This window comes from Lampris incognitus, chromosome 15 (genome assembly GCF_029633865.1).
Source record: "Lampris incognitus isolate fLamInc1 chromosome 15, fLamInc1.hap2, whole genome shotgun sequence".
Lineage (NCBI taxonomy): Eukaryota > Metazoa > Chordata > Actinopteri > Lampriformes > Lampridae > Lampris > Lampris incognitus.
In genome coordinates this window covers 8,682,235-8,705,276 of record NC_079225.1, presented here as the reverse complement: position 1 = coordinate 8,705,276, position 23,042 = coordinate 8,682,235, and the positions used below count along the sequence as shown (strand labels likewise).

At 50.5% G+C, this 23,042-nt stretch overlaps 1 protein-coding gene across 1 annotated transcript in view; it reads left to right on the top strand.

Moving 5' to 3' along the window:
• Nucleotides 1-23,042, top strand: part of igf2r (insulin-like growth factor 2 receptor) — a 103,578-nt gene that overhangs the window by 19,247 nt on the left and 61,289 nt on the right. Inside the window, exons 3-15 of the mRNA XM_056294635.1 lie at nucleotides 1,974-2,092; nucleotides 5,527-5,625; nucleotides 6,157-6,289; nucleotides 7,756-7,867; nucleotides 8,235-8,343; nucleotides 11,953-12,112; nucleotides 12,357-12,546; nucleotides 15,153-15,256; nucleotides 15,574-15,738; nucleotides 18,516-18,662; nucleotides 19,422-19,574; nucleotides 20,188-20,322; nucleotides 20,437-20,587. Of these exons, the coding sequence (XP_056150610.1) occupies nucleotides 1,974-2,092; nucleotides 5,527-5,625; nucleotides 6,157-6,289; nucleotides 7,756-7,867; nucleotides 8,235-8,343; nucleotides 11,953-12,112; nucleotides 12,357-12,546; nucleotides 15,153-15,256; nucleotides 15,574-15,738; nucleotides 18,516-18,662; nucleotides 19,422-19,574; nucleotides 20,188-20,322; nucleotides 20,437-20,587 (1,777 nt within the window). The remainder of the gene's footprint in view (nucleotides 1-1,973; nucleotides 2,093-5,526; nucleotides 5,626-6,156; nucleotides 6,290-7,755; nucleotides 7,868-8,234; nucleotides 8,344-11,952; nucleotides 12,113-12,356; nucleotides 12,547-15,152; nucleotides 15,257-15,573; nucleotides 15,739-18,515; nucleotides 18,663-19,421; nucleotides 19,575-20,187; nucleotides 20,323-20,436; nucleotides 20,588-23,042) is intronic.

The following is a 23,042-nucleotide window of genomic DNA, read 5'->3' as shown; positions in this document are numbered from 1 at the left end:
GTGTGTCTCGGAGTGTCTCGGTGTGTCTCGGTGTGTCTCGGTGTGTCTCAGTGTCTCGGTGTGTCTCGGTGTGTCTCGGTGTGTCTCGGTGTGTCTCAGTGTGTCGGTGTGTCTCAGTGTGTCGGTGTGTCTCGGTGTGTCTCGGTGTGTCGGTGTGTCTCGGTGTGTCTCGGTGTGTCTCGGTGTGTCTCAGTGTCTCGGTGTGTCTCGGTGTGTCTCGGTGTGTCTCAGTGTCTCGGTGTGTCTCAGTGTCTCAGTGTGTCTCGGTGTGTCTCGGTGTGTCGGTGTGTCTCGGTGTGTCTCGGTGTGTCTCGGTGTGTCTCTGTGTCTCGGGGTGTCTTGGTGTGTCTCTGTGTCTCTGTGTGTCTCGGTGTCTCGGTGTGTCTCGGTGTGTCTCGGTGTGTCTCGGTGTGTCTCAGTGTCTCGGTGTGTCTCAGTGTCTCAGTGTGTCTCGGTGTGTCTCGGTGTGTCGGTGTGTCTCGGTGTGTCTCGGTGTGTCTCGGTGTGTCTCTGTGTCTCGGGGTGTCTTGGTGTGTCTCTGTGTCTCTGTGTGTCTCGGTGTCTCGGTGTGTCTCAGTGTCTCGGTGTGTCTCGGTGTGTCTCAGTGTCTCGGTGTGTCTCAGTGTCTCAGTGTGTCTCGGTGTGTCGGTGTGTCTCGGTGTGTCTCGGTGTGTCTCGGTGTGTCTCTGTGTCTCGGGGTGTCTTGGTGTGTCTCTGTGTCTCTGTGTGTCTCGGTGTCTCGGTGTGTCTCAGTGTCTCGGTGTGTCTCAGTGTCTCGGTGTGTCTCAGTGTGTCTCAGTGTCTCGGTGTGTCTCAGTGTCTCGGTGTGTCTCGGTGTCTCTCGGTGTGTCTCGGTGTGTCTCGGTGTGTCTCGGTGTAGTGATGAGGCACGTTTCTTCTTCTATGATGCTAAATGATGCCTGACAACAGTTTCACGAGGGAGGTCTGAGTTCAAAGAAGTGAACCTTTCCTTTAAAGCCCCCCTTCCTCTTCCGCTCTCTCCCCCTTGCTCTTTCTCCTCCCCCGCTCTCTCCCCCTCTCTCCTCTCTTGCTTTCTCTCTCCTCCCCCCTCTCGCTCTCTGTCCCCCCTCTCTCTCCCCTCACTCGCTCTCTTCTCTCTCACTCTCCTTCCCCCTCTCTCTCCTCCCCCACTCTCTCCCCCCTCCTCTCTCTTTCTCTCTGTCTCCCCCCTCGCTCTCTCTCCCCGCCTCTCTCTCCTTCCTCTCTCTCGTTCTCCTTCCCCCCTCTCACTCTCTCGCTCTGCTCCCCCCTCTCTCCGCCCCCCCTCTCCTTCCCACCTCGCTCTCTCCTTCCCCCTCCTCTCTCTCTCTCTCCTCCCCCTTCCCCCCCTGTCCATCTGTCTCTGGCACACAAACTGAAATGAACACACAGGCTGACATTCTTGTCTTGTTAATCTCTGCATGGCACCATAGCAGACAGACTGGCAGAATCATTTTCTGACCCACCAACTTCCCCTCACCCCTGCCCTGTACCACACACACTGGGCAGACAGCATGGCCTAACCTCTCTTATGTAATGCCCTGACATAAACATTGGATGCATTCATCGTACGACAGCCCCCAGTGGAGACGTGGGAAAGCAGCGGAGGTCTGGACATGACTGACCCGTCTGGTTGTCTCAGGGTTGATACATGTTTCTCCTACCACAAAGAAACAACAAAACCTTAAGAAAAGTAGCCTATAATAGTGCAATCTTATTGAAGTTCAGAAGTTTTCATGGTGATTATTAAGGAAATAGGAAAAGTTCTGTTCTGGGGGCTTCTCAGATTTACACCACCATTTGTTCATAGCAGTTATTTGCAGGAAAATGGTTTTTTACTCCACACCAGTTAATCGGTGATCGCAGAAAGCGTCGTTCTCTCACTCGCACGTTGGACGAGACACGGTCTGCCATCACAGCTTGTCTTTACTGGGCTGTCACTCATACTGTTATTCTGCCCTGTGGCCGTCTAGGTGAGCTGTCACTGCAGAGACTGACCGACCACGTGCTGGACTACAATGGCGTAACACAATGTCCCGGCAGCAGCAACAACGTCCAGACCAGCATCAGCTTCCAGTGTGGGAAAACCATGGTGAGACTCTCGAGACTCGGCATCCACAAGCGGCGCTTATGTACGGGCCGAGCTTCAACATATGTCCTTTTCCGCACCGAAGTCCTTCCATATCTGTGACCGGTCTTTACTTGGGGGGGGGGGGTTGCAGAAGAGACACACCACTTGCTAGTCTTCATTCTCAAGAACGTGGGTTTGTTCGAGACGTTGTGTGCTTCTTTGACGGAAACAACAGCAAGTGTCTGCGTGTGGTTTCCTGAAAAAGAAACCGCACCGACTCCCCGGCTTCACAGCTGCAGTGCTGGAGAGGAGGGTGTCGCGTCAGGCTCGAAGGAGATGCCTTTCAGTGGAAACACATATGTAGCCGTGACACTGACGGTTAACTTCCCATCACAGAAGTCCGAGTTGGGTTGTGTGCGTTTGTGTGCGGCGGGTGAGGCGTCGAATCTCTTTTCCTGCCAGGTCACAAGGAGGGTTTCTGTCTCGACAGCTGACACACATTTGCACAGAAAGGAAACAAACGGTCGTGGTCAGCCGTTCCGGAGCTATTTTAAAACATGTGACTTTGTTTCTTTTTCAAATGGGAAACTGACACTGGCCACAGCCCAGCCTTTGAATCAGAACCGGAACCGCTTTATTCGTCGTTTCATTTTATGTGCGCAAGTGCATGAAATGAAACAACGCGTCGTTTCCCCCAGCCCACAGCAGTGCAACACGGACCCAAACACATATCCAAACTACAAGAACTACGAGTACACATCCATCCAAACTGACACACATATCCAAACTAAACAAAAAAATAATCACAGTCCAGGAGAATGAACACCATTCAGGATGACTCAGAACTGCCAGTCTGCATGGGCTAGCAGTTAGCCTAGCCTGTCCCACTTCCACGTCTCGTCAGACTGCCCTCGGTGTTAGCGGAGCTGCCGGCCTGCATGGGCTAGCAGTTAGCTTAGCCTACCCCGCTTCCACGTCTCGTCAGACTGCCCTCGGTGTTAGCGGAGCTGCCGGTCTGCATGGGCTAGCAGTTAGCCTAGCCTGCCCCACTTCCACGTCCTGTCAGACTGCCCTCGGTGTTAGCGGAGCTGCCGGTCTGCATGGGCTAGCAGTTAGCTTAGCCTGCCCCACTTCCGCATCCTGTCAGACCGCCCTCGGGGTTACTTCCTCGGGCACAGCTCTGGTCAGGGCCGTGGTCCCTGGGCCCACAGGACGCAGCAGACCAGGCTACCCCAGCCGATCCAACGCCAGCTGTCCCAGCCAGACACCTTCGACACACCTCTCCACACGACGACACTAAAAACACAGTCAAGGCTAGACAAGGCCGCCGCCAGACCGCCCTCGGTGTTAGCGGAGCTGCTGGTCTGCATGGGCTAGCAGTTAGCTTAGCCTGCCCCATTTCCACGTCTCGTCAGACTGCCCTCGGTGTTAGTGGAGCTGCCGGTCTGCATGGGCTAGCAGTTAGCTTAGCCTACCCCGCTTCCACGTCTCGTCAGACTGCCCTCGGTGTTAGCGGAGCTGCCGGTCTGCGTGGGCTAGCAGTTAGCTTAGCGTACCCCGCTTCCACGTCTCGTCAGACTGCCCTCGGTGTTAGTGGAGCTACCGGTCTGCATGGGCTAGCAGTTAGCCTAGCCTGCCCCGCTTCCACGTCCTGTCAGACTGCCCTCGGTGTTAGCGGAGCTGCCGGTCTGCATGGGCTAGCAGTTAGCCTAGCCTACCCCGCTTCCACGTCTCGTCAGACTGCCCTCGGTGTTAGCGGAGCTGCCGGTCTGCATGGGCTAGCAGTTAGCTTAGCCTGCCCCACTTCCGCATCCTGTCAGACCGCCCTCGGGGTTACCTCCTCGGGCACAGCTCTGGTCAGGGCCGTGGTCCCTGGGCCCACAGGACGCAGCAGACCAGGCTACCCCAGCCGATCCAACGCCAGCTGTCCCAGCCAGACACCTTCGACACACCTCTCCACACGACGACACTAAAAACACAGTCAAGGCTAGACAAGGCCGCCGCCAGACCGCCCTCGGTGTTAGCGGAGCTGCCGGTCTGCATGGGCTAGCAGTTAGCTTAGCCTGCCCCATTTCCACGTCTCGTCAGACTGCCCTCGGTGTTAGCGGAGCTGCCGGTCTGCATGGGCTAGCAGTTAGCTTAGCCTACCCCGCTTCCACGTCTCGTCAGACTGCCCTCGGTGTTAGCGGAGCTGCCGGTCTGCATGGGCTAGCAGTTAGCTTAGCCTACCCCGCTTCCACGTCTCGTCAGACTGCCCTCGGTGTTAGCGGAGCTGCCGGCCTGCATGGGCTAGCAGTTAGCTTAGCCTACCCCGCTTCCGCGTCCTGTCAGACCGCCCTCGGTGTTAGCGGAGCTGCCGGTCTGCATGGGCTAGCAGTTAGCCTAGCCTACCCCGCTTCCACGTCTCGTCAGACTGCCCTCGGTGTTAGCGGAGCTGCCGGTCTGCATGGGCTAGCAGTTAGCTTAGCCTGCCCCACTTCCGCATCCTGTCAGACCGCCCTCGGGGTTACTTCCTCGGGCACAGCTCTGGTCAGGGCCGTGGTCCCTGGGCCCACAGGACGCAGCAGACCAGGCTACCCCAGCCGATCCAACGCCAGCTGTCCCAGCCAGACACCTTTGACACACCTCTCCACACGACGACACTAAAAACACAGTCAAGGCTAGACAAGGCCGCCGCCAGACCGCCCTCGGTGTTAGCGGAGCTGCTGGCCTGCCTGGGCTAGCAGTTAGCTTAGCCTGCCCCATTTCCACGTCTCGTCAGACTGCCCTCGGTGTTAGCGGAGCTGCCGGTCTGCATGGGCTAGCAGTTAGCTTAGCCTGCCCCACTTCCGCGTCCTGTCAGACCGCCCTCGGTGTTACCTCTTCGGGCACAGCTCTGGTCAGGGCCGTGGTCCCTGGGCCCACAGGACGCAGCAGACCAGGCTACCCCAGCCGATCCAACGCCAGCTGTCCCAGCCAGACACCTTCGACACACCTCCCCGCACTCCACACGACGACACTAAAAACACAGTCAAGGCTAGACAAGGCCGCCGCCAGACTGCCCTCGGTGTTAGCGGAGCTGCTGGTCTGCATGGGCTAGCAGTTAGCTTAGCCTGCCCCACTTCTACGTCCTGTCAGACCGCCCTCGGTGTTACCTCTTCGGGCACAGCTCTGGTCAGGGCCGTGGTCCCTGGTCCCACAGGACGCAGAGGACCAAGCCCTCCCAGCCATCAAACAAACACAAACTTAGACGTGGACAGAGACACTGCATGGACGGTACTGGGTGAGGCCGCTGCGAACGTGAGCTCGCGCCGCCATCTTGAATGTGTCGTCTGACTTTATTTCCGTGTTGTGCTACGTCGCTGAAGTTGTGTGAGGATGTGGGCTTATCACCCACGCAGAACTCTGTTGATGTTACTGTTCATCTTACGTGGACCTAACCGTCTCTTTCATAAAATGTTGTTTTTCTACTTCAGGGGACCCCCGAATTCGTCACCGTGTCCCAGTGTGTGCATTACTTGGAGTGGAAGACCTACGCTGCCTGCAGGAAGGACACATTCAGACCACACAAAGAGGTAGGGGGGGGGGGACGGTTGGCGAGCGAGGTGACTCAGCGGGTGGGATGGGTTTCTCCCCAGTTTGTGTGTCTGTGAATTAACTATTTGTTTTTAGTCTTCTTTTTCTTGAAATGTCAAGTCAGTGAGTACCGAAAGGAACGTGTGAGGTTTTCTCGTCCTTTTTGTGACGAGGAACCAAACACGAAATGTTTTCCCCTGCGCTGGAGCCACGACCGTCACATGAGTTCCCAGAACAACATGGCCGACACGTTAGGCTCTAACGTGGAACAGTGGGAAGAATGCATGCGATGAAGATGTGCTTTAACCTCTTTCTACAGCAACAACCTGATGCGAGTCAATCGATCGGACATCGATTTCAAAAAGCGAAGAAAAACTTGCGTGCAAGCTTCGGATGTTACCCGGGAGGGTTTCCAGGCCGACACGGAGCCGCCTGCTCGCCACGCTGCACTGTACTGCTCATGGGTACTTTAAAGTGGACAGTAAGGTTTGACCCCTGTTTGTCCCTGGTCTGTCCCCCTCTGTGTTCAGGTGCCCTGCTACGTGTTTGGCTCGGATGGTAAAAAGCACGACCTGAATCCACTGATCAAGCTGACCGACGGCTACTTAGTGGACGATGCTGACGACAGCGTCGACTTCTACATCAACATCTGCCGCAGCCTCAGTCAGTACTCGGGGAGGGCGCCGGATAGATGCCTGGCTGTGTGTGCATGACTCGTTTATTGTGGTTTTCACTTCTCGAGTCCCTGTTCTGTCAGTCCGAAGACATGTAGGTCAGGTGGCCATACTAAATTGTCCCCAGGTGTGTGTCGACCCTGTGATGGTCTGGCGGCCTGTCCAGGGTGTCTCCCCGCCTGCCGCCCAATGACTGCTGGGATAGGCTCCAGCATCCCTGCAACCCTGAGCAGGAGTTTGGATAATGGATGATCCATATAGAGCAGGGGTGGCTAACCATGTGCCATGGAGAGCCATGTGTCTGCAGGTTTTCATCCTGGCCGGACTCCACACCAGCTGATTTCACTGATGAGCAACCCTTCAACCAACGAGGAAGAACGCATCAGTGACATCACCTGGTGTGGAGTCCGGCCGGAATGAAAACCTGCAGACACATGGCTCTCCATGGCACATGGTTAGCCACCCCTGATATAGATGCATGGCTGTCTCTCTCTCTCTCTCTCTCTGTCTGTCTGTCTCTCTCTCTCTCGCTCTCTCTCAGAGCAGGATACAATAAAAAATAATGCAACGAAGTAGCAACTTTTGAACTTCCTTGCTGACGAAGCTAAACTGTCTCTCCATCTCTGTATCTCTCTCTCTCTCTTTCTCTGTCTGTCTGTCTGTCTGTCTGTCTGTCTGTCTCTCTCTCTGTCTGTCTCTCTCTCTCTGTCTCTCTCTCTCTCTGTCTGTCTGTCTCTCTCTCTCTGTCTCACTGTCTGTCTGTCTGTCTCTCTCTGTCTCTCTCTCTGTCTGTCTCTCTCTGTATCTCTCTCTTTCTCTGTCTGTCTGTCTCTCTCTCTCTCTCTCTCTCTCTCTGTCTGTCTGTCTGTCTGTCTGTCTCTCTCTCTGTCTGTCTGTCTCTGTATCTCTCTCTTTCTCTGTCTGTCTGTCTCTCTCTCTGTCTGTCTGTCTCTGTATCTCTCTCTTTCTCTCTCTCTCTCTCTCTCTGTCTGTCTGTCTCTCTCTCTCACTCTCTCTGTCTCTCTGTCTGTCTGTCTCTCTCTCTCTCACTCTCTCTGTCTCACTGTCTGTCTGTCTGTCTCTCTCTGCTGGTGAAGTTAAACTGTCAGTGTGTATCAGCAGAAAGAACAAGCTAGAAGGAAACTGTGTGAGGAAATAGTCCCTGTGTTCACCGCTCTCGTGACGGCCAGAGTTTTAATGGCGTTTACAGTTCATAAAGTAATGAGCAGCATGGTTGTGTTGGTACCTCAGTGGTGTTATGATGACATCATCATGTGTTCAGTGATGAGGATGAATTCATTTTTAGTGACGGTTTCAGATAACGTTATTTCTGTCGGTCCGTTTCATTCGTTTAAAGTTGTGTTTTTAAAACTAAAAAAAAAAGGTCTCTCCTGTTCTTTCATTTTTTTCTGCCTCTCTCTTCTCGCCTCTTCTCTCCGTCAACTCGACTCATAGATCGCCCGGACAGCCCCTGCCCCGACGGCTCGGCCGCCTGTCTCACCACCAGCCAGGGGTCCTACGACATGGGCTCGCCCACCCAGCAGCTGGAGCTGGTGTCCAGCGACAGGTAGCGAGGCCACGGCACACAGCGCTTCCTCACTGGGAGTGAGCAACACAGGCCACACGCCCCTCCAGTTTACCGGAGGGTTGCTATGACAGCGGTGGTTCCTTTTATAGTGCAATAGAAATGAATTAAAGCTCAAATATAACTAATCATAACAGGAACACATCACGTTAAATAATTTACGTCAACAGTTGTCAGACACAGGTGTCTGTATAGCAGCCAGAGTCAAATGTATGATGCCGAGTGAACGACCCGTGGCAATGCCGCACAACTCCACGAGAAAGGGGAATGCTGGTGGCTCACATTACTTCACCTTTTGGTGGAAAAACTTTGGTCTGCAGCTTTTATATTCTCTGCTCTCCTCCCCTAGGTTGAGACTACAGTACAAGGTCGATGCTGGCTCGTCCACGCCAGACTTCTGCAATGGACATTCCCCCGCTGTCACCATTACCTTCATCTGCCCCTCCAGCAGACAGCAGGTGAGGCAGAAATACACACACACACACACAATGAAGAGGCCAGGAGTGTTCCATATTGAATATATATATATATATATATATATATATATATATATATTGGACTTTCCCCCCCTTTTCTCCCAATTTGAATTTGGCCAATTACCCCACTCTTCCGAGTTGTCCCGGTCGCTGCTCCACCCCCGCTGCCGATCCAGGGAGGGCTGTAGACTACCAGGTCTCCTCCGATACATGTGGAGTCACCAGCCGCTTCTTTTCACCTGACAGTGAGGAGTTTCAGCTGGGGGATGTAGCACGTGGGAGGATCATGCTAGCCCCCCCCGGACAAGTGCCCCAAAGGACCAGAGGAGGCGCTAGTGCAGCAACCAGGACACAAGCCCACATCTGGCTTCCCGTCTGCAGACATGGCCAATTGTGTCTGTAGGGACGCCCGACCAAGCTGGAGGTAACACGGGGATTCGAACCGACGATCTTCGAGTCGGTAGGCAACGGAATAGACCGCCACGCCACCCGGACGCCCCTCATATTGAAATTTCACCGAAATTCCACGTGTTGTCATTCCCACGTGTAAGGCACCCAGTATGTTTGTATGGAGTTGTTTGCATGCATCACAACGTTACCAAGGGCCCCCCTGACTACTGACGGCGTGGTAATTGCCCAGTACTACTTCATTTGGGAAATACTCTCCATTTGTTGCGCATGTTTCTGCTGATATAACTTCAGTCTGTGTTGAAGAATTGAATTTACTCACTTTAACCCAGCTGATGGAAATGGACTCAGTTATTCCAAACCCCAATTCCAATCAAGTTGGGACGTTGTGTAAAACGTGCATAAAAACAGGATACACTGATTCGCAAATCCTTTTCCACCTATGTTCAATTGAATACACTACAAAGACAAGATATTTAGTGTTCAAACTGGTAAACTTTATTGTTTTTTGCAAATATTCACTCATTTTGAATTTGATGCCTGCAACACGCTCCAAAGAAGCTGGGACATGGGCAACAAAAGACTGGGAAAGTTGAGGAATGCTCAAAAAACACCTGTTGGGAACATTCCACAGGTGAACAGGTTAACTGGAAACAGGGGAGTGTCCTGATTGGGTATAAAAGGAGCATCCCTGAAAGGCTCAGTCGTTCACAAGCAAGGATGGGGCGAGGTTCACCACTTTGTGAACAACTGTGTGAGCAAATAGTCCAACAGTTGAAGAACAACGTTTCTCAACGTACAGTTGCAAGGAATTTAGGGATTTCATCATCTCCAGTCCATAATATCATCACAACATGCAGAGAATCCGGAGAAATCTCTGCACGTAAGCGGCAAGGCCAAAAACCAACACTGAATGCCCGTGACCTTCGACCCCTCAGGCGGCACTGCATTAAAAACCGACATTCTGTAAAGGATATTACCACGTGGGCTCAGGGGCACTTGGGGAAACACAGTTCGTTGCTACATCTACAAGTGCAAGTTAAAACTCTACCATGCAAAGCCAAAGCCAGATATCAACACCACCCAGAAACACCACCGGCTTCTCTGGGCCCGAGCTCATCTGAGATGGACTGACGCAAAGTGGACAAGTGTGCTGTGGTCTGACGAGTCCACATTTCACATTGTTTTTGGAAATCATGGACGTCGTGTCCGCCGGGCTACAGAGGAAAAGGACCATCCAGATTGTTATCAGCACAAAGTCCAAAAGCCAGCATCTGTGATGGTATGGGGGTGTGTTAGTGCCCATGGCATCATGGGTAACTTGCACATCTGTGAAGGCACCATTAATGCTGAAAGGTCCATACAGGATTTGGAGCAACATATGCTGCCGTCCAAGCGACGTCTTTTCCAGGGACGTCCCTGCTTATTTCAGCAAGACAATGCCAAGCCACATCCTGCACGTGTTACACCAGCAGGGCTTCGTAGTAAAAGAGTGAGGGTACTGGACTGGCCTGCCTGCAGTCCAGACCTGTCTCCCATTGAACATGTGTGGCACATTATGAAGCGCAAGATACGACAACGGAGACCCCGGACTGTTGAGCAACTGAAGTCGTACATCAAGCAAGAATGGGAAAGAATTCCACCTACAAAGCTTCAACAAGTAGTGTCCTCAGTTCCCAAACGCTTATTGAGTGTTGTTAAAAGGAAAGGTGGTGTAACACAGTGGTGAACATGCCCCTGTCCCAGCTTCTTTGGAGCGTGTTGCAGGCATCAAATTCAAAATGAGTGAATATTTGCTAAAAAACAATAAAGTTTATCAGTTTGAACATTAAATATCTTGTCTTTGTAGTGTATTCAACTGAATATAGGTGGAAAAGGATTTGCAAATCATTGTATTCTGTTTTTATTTACGTTTTACACAACGTCCCAACTTTATTGGAATTGGGGTTTGTGTTATTATCTGGAGGTCCAATCTGCGATGCCGGAAGTCGGCCCCGGTCCCCGCCTTTGCCTCCCGCCCGGCCTGCATTGCACCCTACCCCAGTGCTCATCTGCGCGTGTGGTGGGTCCACAGGGTGGTGGCTCCATGTTGTTTTTGCAGGCTGGGCTCGACCGGGTCCCAGAGGGAGCTCGGAGTAGAGCCGCTGCTGCTTCGCGTGGAAAGGAGCCAGGTGAGGTGGTTCGGGGATCTGATTAGGATGCCTCCTGGGCGCCTTCCTTTGGAGGTTTTCTGGACATGGCCAACCGGGAAGAGATCCCGGGGTAGACCCAGAACTTGCTGGAGGGACTACATGTCCAATCTGGCCTGGTGATGCCTTGGGATCCCCCAGGAGGAGCTGGAGGGTGTGGCTGGGGAGAGGGACATCTGGAGCGCCCTACTTAGCTTGCCGCCACCGCGACCCGACCCCGGAGAAACGGCTGATGATGAATGGATATTATTAATTAGTTAATTAATTAATTATATATGTCGCCTGACTGATGATACCATCACTATTGTCAGAGGAGATTGGCTGAATAGAAAAGTAGATATTCAAGGCACAGTATTATTTATTTTGATTATATCTTTTTTTTTTTTGTTGCCCTGTGATGGGCTGGCGGCCTGTCCAGGGTGTCTCCCCGCCTGCTGCCCAATGACTGCTGGAATAGGCTCCAGCATCCACGCGACCCTGAAACCAGGATAAGCGGTTTGGATAACGGATGGATGGATGTTTCATATCACAAAAAAAAACAAGGACAAAGTGACATCCAAAAAGTTACCCAGTGCCTCTTTAATATGTCAGTAAACTTTTGAGATACCAGCAGAGTACATATATATATATATATATATATATATATATATATATATATATATATATATCCAGGTTATAAAAAGTCAGAAAGTTGATTGATCACATCTGTTCATTAATCTTGACCAGTGAGAGTACAGGTTGTTGGTATGTAACCTCACCTGTTACACTGGATACTTTATTACTCACTGTCATTCCGTCTCCTGTTACTGAGTAACAACTTCTTTTCTCAATATTGTTAACAAATCAATTCAGAGGTATTTGAAGTCAACCTCTGCATTTTGTTCATAGTTAGCAGATTGTGCTTGACTTGTGTCTTACATTGTGTATATGAGCAGATAAACTCGAACTGCTGTGCGGCGAGCTGATTTGGGACACGCACCTTGTCTCTCCTCAGGGCAGCAACCCCGTGATGACGGCCAAGGCTAACTGTCGTTATGAGGTGAAGTGGGTGACGGAGTACGCCTGCCACAGAGACTACCTGGAGAGCCACTCCTGCCTACTGACCAGCGAGCAGCACGACATCTCCATCGACCTCACACCTCTCATCCTGGCCTGTAAATACGCACACTTGCACACGGGCCACGTGTGCAACGTTGGCACGCCTGCTCACATGTTTTGGTTTAATTTAAAGGAAGTCTTTTAAGGGGTCACATTTAATGAAATTCTTGATTTTCTCAAGTTTATTTTCATTTACAGCCACGTTATTTCCGTGCTCTGCCTCTGACATGTGCATGGATGTCGTTGTCGCTTACCGTGGTTACTAGAGTCATCGTGTTTGTGTGTTTTCTTGGGGTGCAGCTTCGGACCACCCTTACTTCGCCGAGTTCAAGTCCAGCGACGGGCAACACAACTATATCTACTACCTGAACGTGTGTGGGAGTGCCAAGACGGAGGAGTGTGGCGATGAGACGGAATTTATATCAGTCTGCCAGGTGGGCAACGGAGACGTCAAGAAGATCGCAGGCCGATACCAGAACCAGACGCTCAGGTGGGGAAGCCTTTCGCCTGTTGGACTTGCAGAGTCTGTCTACAGGTCTTTCGTTCTGTTACAGCTCTTGCCATGTGGCGTCGTCGCCCTCCACTCCTGCCGTCTTTATTTGCTTTGATTCAAAATGAGTTTAACACCAGGACAACCGGTATTTCACGCCTACCTAAAACGACCATGGGTGGTCGAAATGACCGCCGGTTTTTAAACTCTATATTCTGTCAAGATAAATGCCAAGTTGAGATATGTCTGTTGGGAAGCGACCAACACCAAAATTAACAGTTTAGCAACTATAATACTGTTTTTTTTTTTTTCCGTCTGTTTTCTCCCCAATTGTATCCGGCCAATTACCCCACTCTTCCAAGCCGTCCCAGTCTCTGCTCCACCCCCTCTGCCGATCCGGGGAGGGCTGCAGACTACCACATGCCTCCTCCCATACATGTGGAGTCACTAGCCGCTTCTTTTCACCTGACAGTGAGGAGTTTCACCAGGGGGACGTAGTGCATGGGAGGATCACGCTATTCTCCCCAGTTTCCCCTCCCCACCGAACAGGTGCCCCAGCCGACCAGAGGAGGCGCCAGTGCAGCAACCAGAACACATACCCACCCGCAGACACGGCCAATAGGCTGTGCTCACTCAGTCCGCACACAGTCAAGGTTGTTTTAGTTGTTGGTCAGTCACCATGCTCACATCATCTGCTATGGTGGACTGTCCCTGTAGAGACACACAGCACTGCATGTTGCTCTGTGTTTCCCTAGTGTGTGATGTAGTTTTGTTTTAACTGTTTGGTAATGTGATTTGGTCTGGTTGGTGATGTGTTGTGTTCCTGAGGGGTATTAATAGAGCAGGTTTGGGGTCTCAGCTTCAGGACCAGTTGGGTAAGGGGGTTCCTGTTACTATTCAGCTCTTGGCATTGCAGGGCTTGGGGATGATACGAGAGGGGGCCACTTAGGTTTTAGATGTGTCCAAAAGTTCATTGCTCTTGTTTGTATTTTTAGTATTAGTGGGTATTGGCCTAATTCTGCCCTGCATGCATTGTTTGTAGCTTTCCTCTGGACATGTAGGAGGATCTTACTGAACTCTGCATGCAGGGCCTCAGTGGGGTGTTTATCCCACTGAGTAAAGTCTTGTTTTATAAGTGGACCCCACACGTCACTGCCATAGAGTGCAGTTGGTTCAATAACACACCCAATTAATTTTAGCCAAATTCTAACTGGTATTTCTGTTTGTATATTTTTTTTATGGCGTATAAAGCCCGGCATGCTGTCCCTCTCATCTCATGAACTGCTTCATTAAAATGTCCAGCTGAACTTAGTTTTAATCCTAGACGGGTGTAGTGTGTGCAGTACTCTACATGTTTTGTACCAATTGAGAATTTAGGTAGAACGTCCTGAGATCTGGATCTCTTTTGGAATATCATTATTTTGGTCTTTTTGGGGTTTACTGTCAGGGCCCAGGTCTGGCAGTAATGTTCTAGCAAATCCAGGCTCTGCTGTAGGCCACCTGCTATGGGGCACAGCAGAACCAGGTCATCTGCAAAGAGTAGGCATTTCACCTCCTGACTGTGGAGACTTACCCCGGGGACAGAGGACTTTTCTAGTAGTAGCCAGATCATTAATGTAGATGTTGAAGAGTGTGGGGCTGAGGGTACAGCCTTGACGGACACCTCGCCCTTGGGTAAAGAATTCTGTTCTTTTTCTCTTTTTTTTTTACCAATTTTTACACTGCACATATTGCCAGAATACATTGATTTAATAATATCACATGTTTTACCCCCTACACCACTCTCAATAACTTTCTAGAACAGTCCTGCATGCCAAATACAAGCCAAAGCTTTTTGGAAGTCAATAAAGCGGGATACATTTTTGTTTTATTTTGTGTTATACGTTTATCAATTAGGGTATGTAGGGTGTAAATATAGTCGGTTGTGCGGTGTTGTGGTATAAATCCAGTTTGGCTTTTGCTCAGGACACTGTGCTTGGTAAGGAAGTTCAGAAGTCTGGCGTTCATAATACTACAGAAAACCTGCCCCAGATTACTGTTCACACAGATGCCTCGGTAATTGTTAGGGTCAAACTTGTCTCCGCTTTTGTGGACTGGGGTTATAAGTCCATGATTCCAGATGTCAGGGAAACAGCCTACACTCAGAACCACACTGAATAGTTTTAATATAGCCAATTGGAATTTCTCGTTCATGTTTTTTAGCATTTCGTCCAAGAGGCCATCAGTTCCACAATCTTTGTTAGATGTGAGGTTCTGCAGGTTCTTCAGGAGTTCCTGCTCAGTAATTGGGGAGTCTAGTGGATTCTGGTTGTCTTTTGTAGCTAGCTCCAATTCAGTCAACTTCTCATGACCGTGGGGTTGCTCTGTGTTTACATCAATTTGAACAGTGTGGTATAGTGTTTTAAAGTGAGTTGTCCATACATCGCTGCTTTGTGTAGCTTATTCCTGGTGTTGGGGTTTGTTTAGGTGTTTCCAATGTTGCCAAAAGGTGTTTGTGTTGATTGCCTCCTCAATTAATGTCAGTTGCTGTTTATTGCGTTGTCGTTTTTTGAGTCTGAGTGTACGTCTCTCTCTGTCCTCTCTCCCTCTCCCCCTCCCCTCCAAAGGTATTCTGATGGAGACCTGACTCTGATCTACCCAGATGGTAGCGACTGCTCCTCGGGCTTCCAGAGAATGACCATCATTAACTTTGAATGCAGTGAGGATGCAGGTGACACAGAAGATACTAGGATAAGCAGGGAGAAAGAGAGCAAAGATATTTCTGAAGTTGTATTGAAGAAGATTTAGATGTTATTCATTCTTCATGGGTTGCAGCAAATCAAAATTGGGCTCAGAAAATTTTGCCCGTCGCTCTAATATACATTTTCTGCAGTGCAGGCTCCCAACAGCAAAACAATGAAACATCATACGCAGAAGAAACAGTTGTAGTAAATAGAGCTTCAAGGCAGATCATGCTGAAGATTCAGTCTGGTCTGTTCTCTTTTCTCCCATCTTTGCTTTGCTTCATTTTGGTTTTTCCTCCTACAGCCAACAATGGGCGAGGGGCTCCCGTGTTTGCAGGCGAGACAGACTGCACCTACTACTTTGACTGGAAGACAGCTTACGCTTGTGTCAAGGAGAAGGAGGACCTGCTGTGTCAGGTCGCTGACAAAAGGAAACTCTATGACCTCTCAACCCTCACACGATACCCCGGTGAGACTGTTATCTCAGATTAAGCGATCTGTCTTGCTTGTGAGAATTAACTCGATCTCAATTTTTGCTGGCACCAGCGTTGCTCCACTAACGCACATCTTGAACAGGATTTAGAAGGTGACATTCTGGGCGTCCGGGTGGCGTGGCGGTCTATTCCGTTGCCTACCAACGCAGGGATCACCAGTTCGAATCCCCGTGTTACCTCCGGCTTGGTCGGGCGTCCCTAGAGACACAATTGGCCGTGTCTGCGGGTAGGAAACCGGATGTGGGTATGTGTCCTGGTCGCTGCACTAGTGCCTCCTCTGGTCGGTCGGGGGTGCCTGTTCGGTGGGGAGGGGGGACTGGGGGGAATAGCGTTACGTCCCCCTGGTGAAACGCCTCACTGTAAGGTCAAAAGAAGCGGCTGGCGACTCCATGTGTATCGGAGGAAACGTGGTAGTCTGTAGTTTGAGCTTTCACACTAATCCTTCCATTTATTGTCCTTTAGTAGTTCAGGGGTGTGTAGTGCAGTGTAGAATAAGGCAGCCTTGTGTGCACATGCACCCTTAGTTGGGTATGGGAGCGAGACCAAATGAAACAAACAACGAGAAAAGAAAAGAATGTCTGCACACTGATTTGTCAGCTCCCCATTATGTGATACTGTGCAACATTCTGACCCATAAATTGGTCTTTATGTGATACTGTGTAACATTCTGACCCATAACTCGGTCTTTATGTGATACTGTGCAACATTCTGACCCATAACTCGGTCTTTATGTGATACTGTGCAACATTCTGACCCATAACTCGGTCTTTATGTGATACTGTGCAACATTCTGACCCATATCTCGGTCTTTATGTGATACTGTGCAACATTCTGACTCATAACTCAAGTCTTTATGTGATACTGTGCAACATTCTGACCCATAACTCAGTTGTTATGTGATACTGTGCAACATTCTGACCCATAACTCGGTCTTTATGTGATACTGTGCAAGATTCTGACCCATAACTCGGTCTTTATGTGATACTCTGCAAGATTCTGACCCATAACTCGGTCTTTATGTGATACTGTGCAACATTCTGACCCATAATTTGATCTTTATGTGATACTGTGCAACATTCTGACCCATAATTTGATCTTTATGTGATACTCTGCAACATTCTGACCCATAACTCGGTCTTTATGTGATACTGTGCAACATTCTGACCCATATCTCGGTCTTTATGTGATACTGTGCAACATTCTGACCCATAACTTGGTCTTTATGTGATACTGTGCAACATTCTGACTCATAACTCAAGTCTTTATGTGATACTGTGCAACATTCTGACCCATAACTCAGTTGTTATGTAATACTGTGCAACATTCTGACCCATAATTTGATCTTTATGTGATACTGTGCAACATTCTGACCCATAATTTGATCTTTATGTGATACTGTGCAACATTCTGACCCATAACTCGGTCTTTATGTGATACTGTGCAACATTCTGACCCATAACTCGGTCTTTATGTGATACTGTGCAACATTCTGACCCATAACTCGGTCTTTATGTGATACTCTGCAACATTCTGACCCATATCTCGGTCTTTGTGATACTGTGCAACATTCTGACCCATAACTTGGTCTTTATGTGATACTGTGCAACATTCTGACTCATAACTCAAGTCTTATGTGATACTGTGCAACATTCTGACCCATAACTCAGTTGTTATGTGATACTGTGCAAGATTCTGACCCATAACTCGGTCTTTATGTGATACTGTGCAAGATTCTGACCCATAACTCGGTCTTTATGTGATACTGTGCAACATTCTGACCCATAACTTGGTCTTTATGTGATACTGTGCAACATTCTGACCCATAACTTGGTCTTTATGTGATACTGTGCAACATTCTGACCCATAACTCGGTCTTTATGTGATACTGTGCAAGATTCTGACCCATAACTTGGTCTTTATGTGATACTGTGCAAGATTCTGACCCATAACTTGGTCTTTATGTGATACTGTGCAACATTCTGACTCATAACTTGGTCTTTATGTGATACTGTGTAAACACTCTGACCCATAACTCAGTCGTTGCCTGGCAAAAAACCCTAATTAGGGGCGAAATGTCGAGCAGAATTGAATAATGGGGAGCAAACAAATCAGTGTGCCGACATCCTTTTAGTTACTCATTAGTGGTGCGGTGGCCTTCAAAGTTCTTCTCTCTCTGGCCACAGGCCTTATGTATTGTTATTCTGGGCTAACTGGGCTAACTATTGTTATTCTGGGCTAACACTGGGAATGTTAAGTAAGCCTGTAGAGGCCTGCCAAATATGGGAACATGGATTTGTGAAATGTATTTTCTAGTCTGCACGGTTACGCATGTTTCAGTGTGGGTAAATGAAGTGGAGTAGTGCATTTGCCAGAATTCTTTGATTCTTTTGTGAGCTTCGGTATCCTGCTCAGCTAAGCCAGTGTGAGTTCAGTTTAACAGAGTGATGTACTCTAAGCCAGTCAGAGACCACTTTGGGAGAGTGTTCCGGAACCTGGCACAGGAGTTTGCTGAGTTATCGTTTTGTCTCACTCTCTTGCTCACTCACTCACTCACTCACTCACTCACTCACTCACTCACTCACTCACTCACTCGCTATCTCACTCAATCGTTCACTTGCTGTCTCATTCACTCTCACTTGCTCTCTCAATCACTCACTCACTCGCTCGCTCACTCACTTACTCACTCACTCACTCACCCACCCACCTGACTGTTGCTTGATATTTCCTAAATGGTGTTTTTCGCTCATCACAGAGTCTGAGGCGGCCCAGAACTGGGAGGCGGTAGATGCCAATACGCCAGAGTCAGACCAGCGTCGCTTCTACCTCAACGTCTGCCACAAAGTCATCCAGAGAGGAGCTGCCACGGGCTGCCCTGACGATGCCGCCATCTGTGCCGTGGGTAAGGAGGGACAGTATGTAGCAGAAGGATGGGAAGGTGGAACGGGAACAAAGACTTCAAGTCGTCTTCTAAACAGAATTGTTTGGAATATTATTATTATTATTTTTATTATTATTTTAAGAAAGTAAGACGTCAGGAGGGCAGTGGATTTGTGGTCTCTCTGGTGAATTGACAGAGCAGTGGGGATTTAGACATGGGTTATGGGATGTTCCCAGTCCAGTCATTTGTTTGTTCAGATTGTCGGGTTCATCATATGAGACAGTGATGATCCTTTGTTTAATGGCTACCTTTCTAATGTGTTTGTCGTGATGTGAAAATGCTTGCGGATATCGTCTTTGATCAAGCTGGTCAACTCTTCCTGCGTTAAGAGATGACCTCTGACACGTCACAGTGTTTCCACTTGGACTTTAGCCAGGATCGTTGGAGTCGATGGAAAAAAAAAGAAAACCCTCGCTGACGTGGTCGTTTCAGATCAGACAAGATATCTTAATGTTCTGAGGCGGTAAATACAACTCCTCAGAGGTCCCTTGATGATGTTAACGCCATCTAGAGAGCGTTTAATTCTGAAGTAAGCACCATGCTGTCTAGAGAGGCTCACCTCCTTATAGAGAGTCCAGCTCCCTCTCTGAGTGCCTCCTCTTAAATCATCGTCGTCCTCGTACGAGGAGCGAAGTGCGAATGGTAGAAAACACTGGTTCGCTTCATTTGTTGTCCTCGACAGCATGTTGACATTGATTTGTTTCTCCTCCCGTCTCTCAGACAAGGACCACAGAGCCACCAGTCTGGGGAAGTTCCTCTCCTCCCCCCTGAAAACCGAAGGAGGAGACGACATCAGGTTGATTTACACCAATGGCAGCGAGTGTTGGAAGAATGTCAAGATCAAAACCATCATCACCCTCAAATGCAAACCAGGTTTGAGCGTGTGTCTGTGTGTTTTGTCAGTCGAGAATCTGCTGAAACCTACACCCCCCCCCCTTTTTCTCCCCAATTGTATCCGGCCAGTTACCCCACTCTTCCAAGCCGTCCCGGTCTCTGCTCCACCCCCTCTGCTGAACCGGGGAGGTCTGCAGACTACCACATGCCTCCTCTGATACATGTGGAGTCGCCAGCTGCTTCTTTTCACCTGACAGTGAGGAGTTTCACCAGGGGGACGTAGCGCCTGGGAGGGTCACGCTATTCCCCCCAGTTCCCCCTCCCGCCCCGACCGACCAGAGGAGGCGCTAGTGCAGTGAACAGGACACATACCCACATCCGGCTTCCCACCCACAGACACGGCCAATCGTGTCTGTAGGGATGCTCGATCAAGCTGGAGGCAACACGGGGGTTCGAACCAGCGATCCCTGTGTTGGTAGGCAACGGAATACACCGCTACGCTACCGGGCCACCCCAAAACCTGAATTATTTTAGTTTTTTTTTTTTTCAGTCTTTTATTTCTATCCAAGTTACTGTCTTCTTCCTCGTGCTTTCTACCCATTTACCACTTCTCCCCCTGCTTTCCGCCCGTCCCGTATGTCGCCCCCTGCAGGGGATCTGGAGAGCGCTCCCATCATGCGGACCAAGTCTGACGGCTGTGTGTATGAGATTGAGTGGTACACCGCTGCAGCTTGCGTCCTGTCAAAAACCGAAGGCGACAAATGCAAAGTGGAGGACCGCCAGGCTGGTAGGTGTCACCCGGTCACACGCACACACACCACCACCACTTGTTGTTCATGACGGATTAACTGCCCCGCCTCACGCCGTCTCCCTCTCTCTCTGCTCCCCTTCCCATCTCCAGGCTTCTCCTTCGACTTATCGCCTCTCTCCAAACTCAACGGGGGCTTTTACAATTTGACCAGCGGCGTCTACGACTACTACATCAATGTGTGCGGTGCCGTCACGGCGGCTAAGTGTCCTCCGAACGCCGGGGCGTGCCAGGTCGACAGAAGGTGGGAAACGGCTGCGAGGGCACCCGTATAGATGTGCACGTACATACACACAAACACGGCAAACAAAATGTACACACACGGAGGCAAGACAGCCGCTGGGGCTCAAACACGCCTCTGCACAGACACACACACCATGTCCACCTCAAGGCCACCTTTCCTTTGTGTCTATTTTACATTTCACAAATGTCTGTGTGCTCCCATCTTGGAGGGACATAAACATTTAACACAGACTGCATGTTCCGTATATACTTGTATTGTTAGCATCACTCTCTTCACTTATTCTGCTTACGGTGTGGGAGGATGGCGGCACGAACTTACATTTGCGGCGGCCTCACCCAGTACCATCCATGTCTTTGCCCACGTCTGCGTCTCCCGGGGACCATGACCCTGCCTGGAGCAGTGCCCGAGGAGGTAACGCCGAGGGTGGTCTGACTGGACGCTGAAGCGGGGCAGGCTAAGCTAACTGCTAGCCCATGCAGACCAGCAGTTCCGATAACACCGAGGGCGGTTTGGCGGCGGCCTCACCTAGCCCTGACTTTGTTTTTAGTGATGTCGTGTGGAGTGCGGGGAGGTGCGTCGAAGGTGTCTGGCTGGGAGAGTCTGGTCTGCTGATGAGGAAACACAGAGGGCGGTGTGACAGGACACGGAAGCGGGGCAGGCTAAGCTAACTGCTAGCCCATACAGACCAGCAGTTCCGATAACACCGAGGGCGGTCTGGCGGCGGCCTCACCTAGCCTTGACTTTGTTTTTAGTGATGTCGTGTAGAGTGCGGGGAGGTGCGTCGAAGGTGTCTGGCTGGGAGAGTCTGGTCTGCTGATGAGGAAACACAGAGGGCGGTGTGACAGGACACGGAAGCGGGGCAGGCTAAGCTAACTGCTAGCCCATGCAGACCAGCAATTCCGATAACACCGAGGGCGGTTTGGCGGCGGCCTCACCTAGCCCTGACTTTGTTTTTAGTGATGTCGTGTGGAGTGCGGGGAGGTGCGTCGAAGGTGTCTGGCTGGGAGAGTCTGGTCTGCTGATGAGGAAACACAGAGGGCGGTGTGACAGGACGCGGAAGCGGGGCAGGCTAAGCTAACTGCTAGCCCATGCAGACCAGCAATTCCGATAACACCGAGGGCGGTTTGGCGGCGGCCTCACCTAGCCTTGACTTTGTTTTTAGTGATGTCGTGTGGAGTGCGGGGAGGTGCCTCGAAGGTGTCTGGCTGGGAGAGTCTGGTCTGCTGATGAGGAAACACAGAGGGCGGTGTGACAGGACGCGGAAGCGGGGCAGGCTAAGCTAACTGCTAGCCCATGCAGACCAGCAATTCCGATAACACCGAGGGCGGTTTGGCGGCGGCCTCACCTAGCCTTGACTTTGTTTTTAGTGATGTCGTGTGGATTGCGGGGAGGTGCGTCGAAGGTGTCTGGCTGGGAGAGTCTGGTCTGCTGATGAGGAAACACAGAGGGCGGTGTGACAGGACACGGAAGCGGGGCAGGCTAAGCTAACTGCTAGCCCATACAGACCAGCAGTTCCGATAACACCGAGGGCGGTTTGGCGGCGGCCTCACCTAGCCTTGACTTTGTTTTTAGTGATGTCGTGTGGAGTGCGGGGAGGTGCGTCGAAGGTGTCTGGCTGGGAGAGTCTGGTCTGCTGATGAGGAAACACAGAGGGCGGTGTGACAGGACGCGGAAGCGGGGCAGGCTAAGCTAACTGCTAGCCCATGTAGACCGGCGGTTCTGAAAGTCAACCTGGCTGGCGTTCTCTTGGACAGTGAAAACATCTTATTTTGATATGCTGGATGTATGTGTTGATTCCTGATTGGTCCAGTACACGTGTACTCTGGACAGAAAAAACAAGGCAGGCTGGCGTAGGAGAATAAACAAGTTAAAACCGGCTGGGGCCCATTTGTTAGAGGGTAATAGTCCTGGTATCACCTCGGGTTGTAAATGGTACCATGAGGGTGGAGCGACCTGAATGGAAATCTGTGTTGACCTCTGTGGTTTCCTCGCCACTAGTCGGGTTGTGTGCAGACTACTTGGAACTTTAAACTGGTGGATCTGTCCATACCTCGGGTTTTGATCGAACCAGTTCTCGATTGATGAGGATTTTGAGCTCTCATCACAAATACAAAGAGAAGATGTTACTGGGAGGAGACGAGGACTTCCCTTGATAATTATCAGTCAGCTGATGATGTCAGGAGTTTGCAGAAGTTTTGACTCATTATTAACCTTAAACGATGTCTTCGAAAAATTCTCCTTTGCATTACTATTAAAGAATTGGCGTGGGTGTCCGGGTGGCGTGGCGGTCTATACCACTGCCTACCAACACAGGGATCGCCGGTTCGAATCCCCGTGTTGCCTCCGGCTTGGTCGGGCATCCCGACCGACACAATTGGCTGTGTCTCCGCATGGGAAGCCGGATGTGGGTATGTGTCCTGGTCGCTGCACTAGCGCCTCCTCTGGTTGGTCGGGG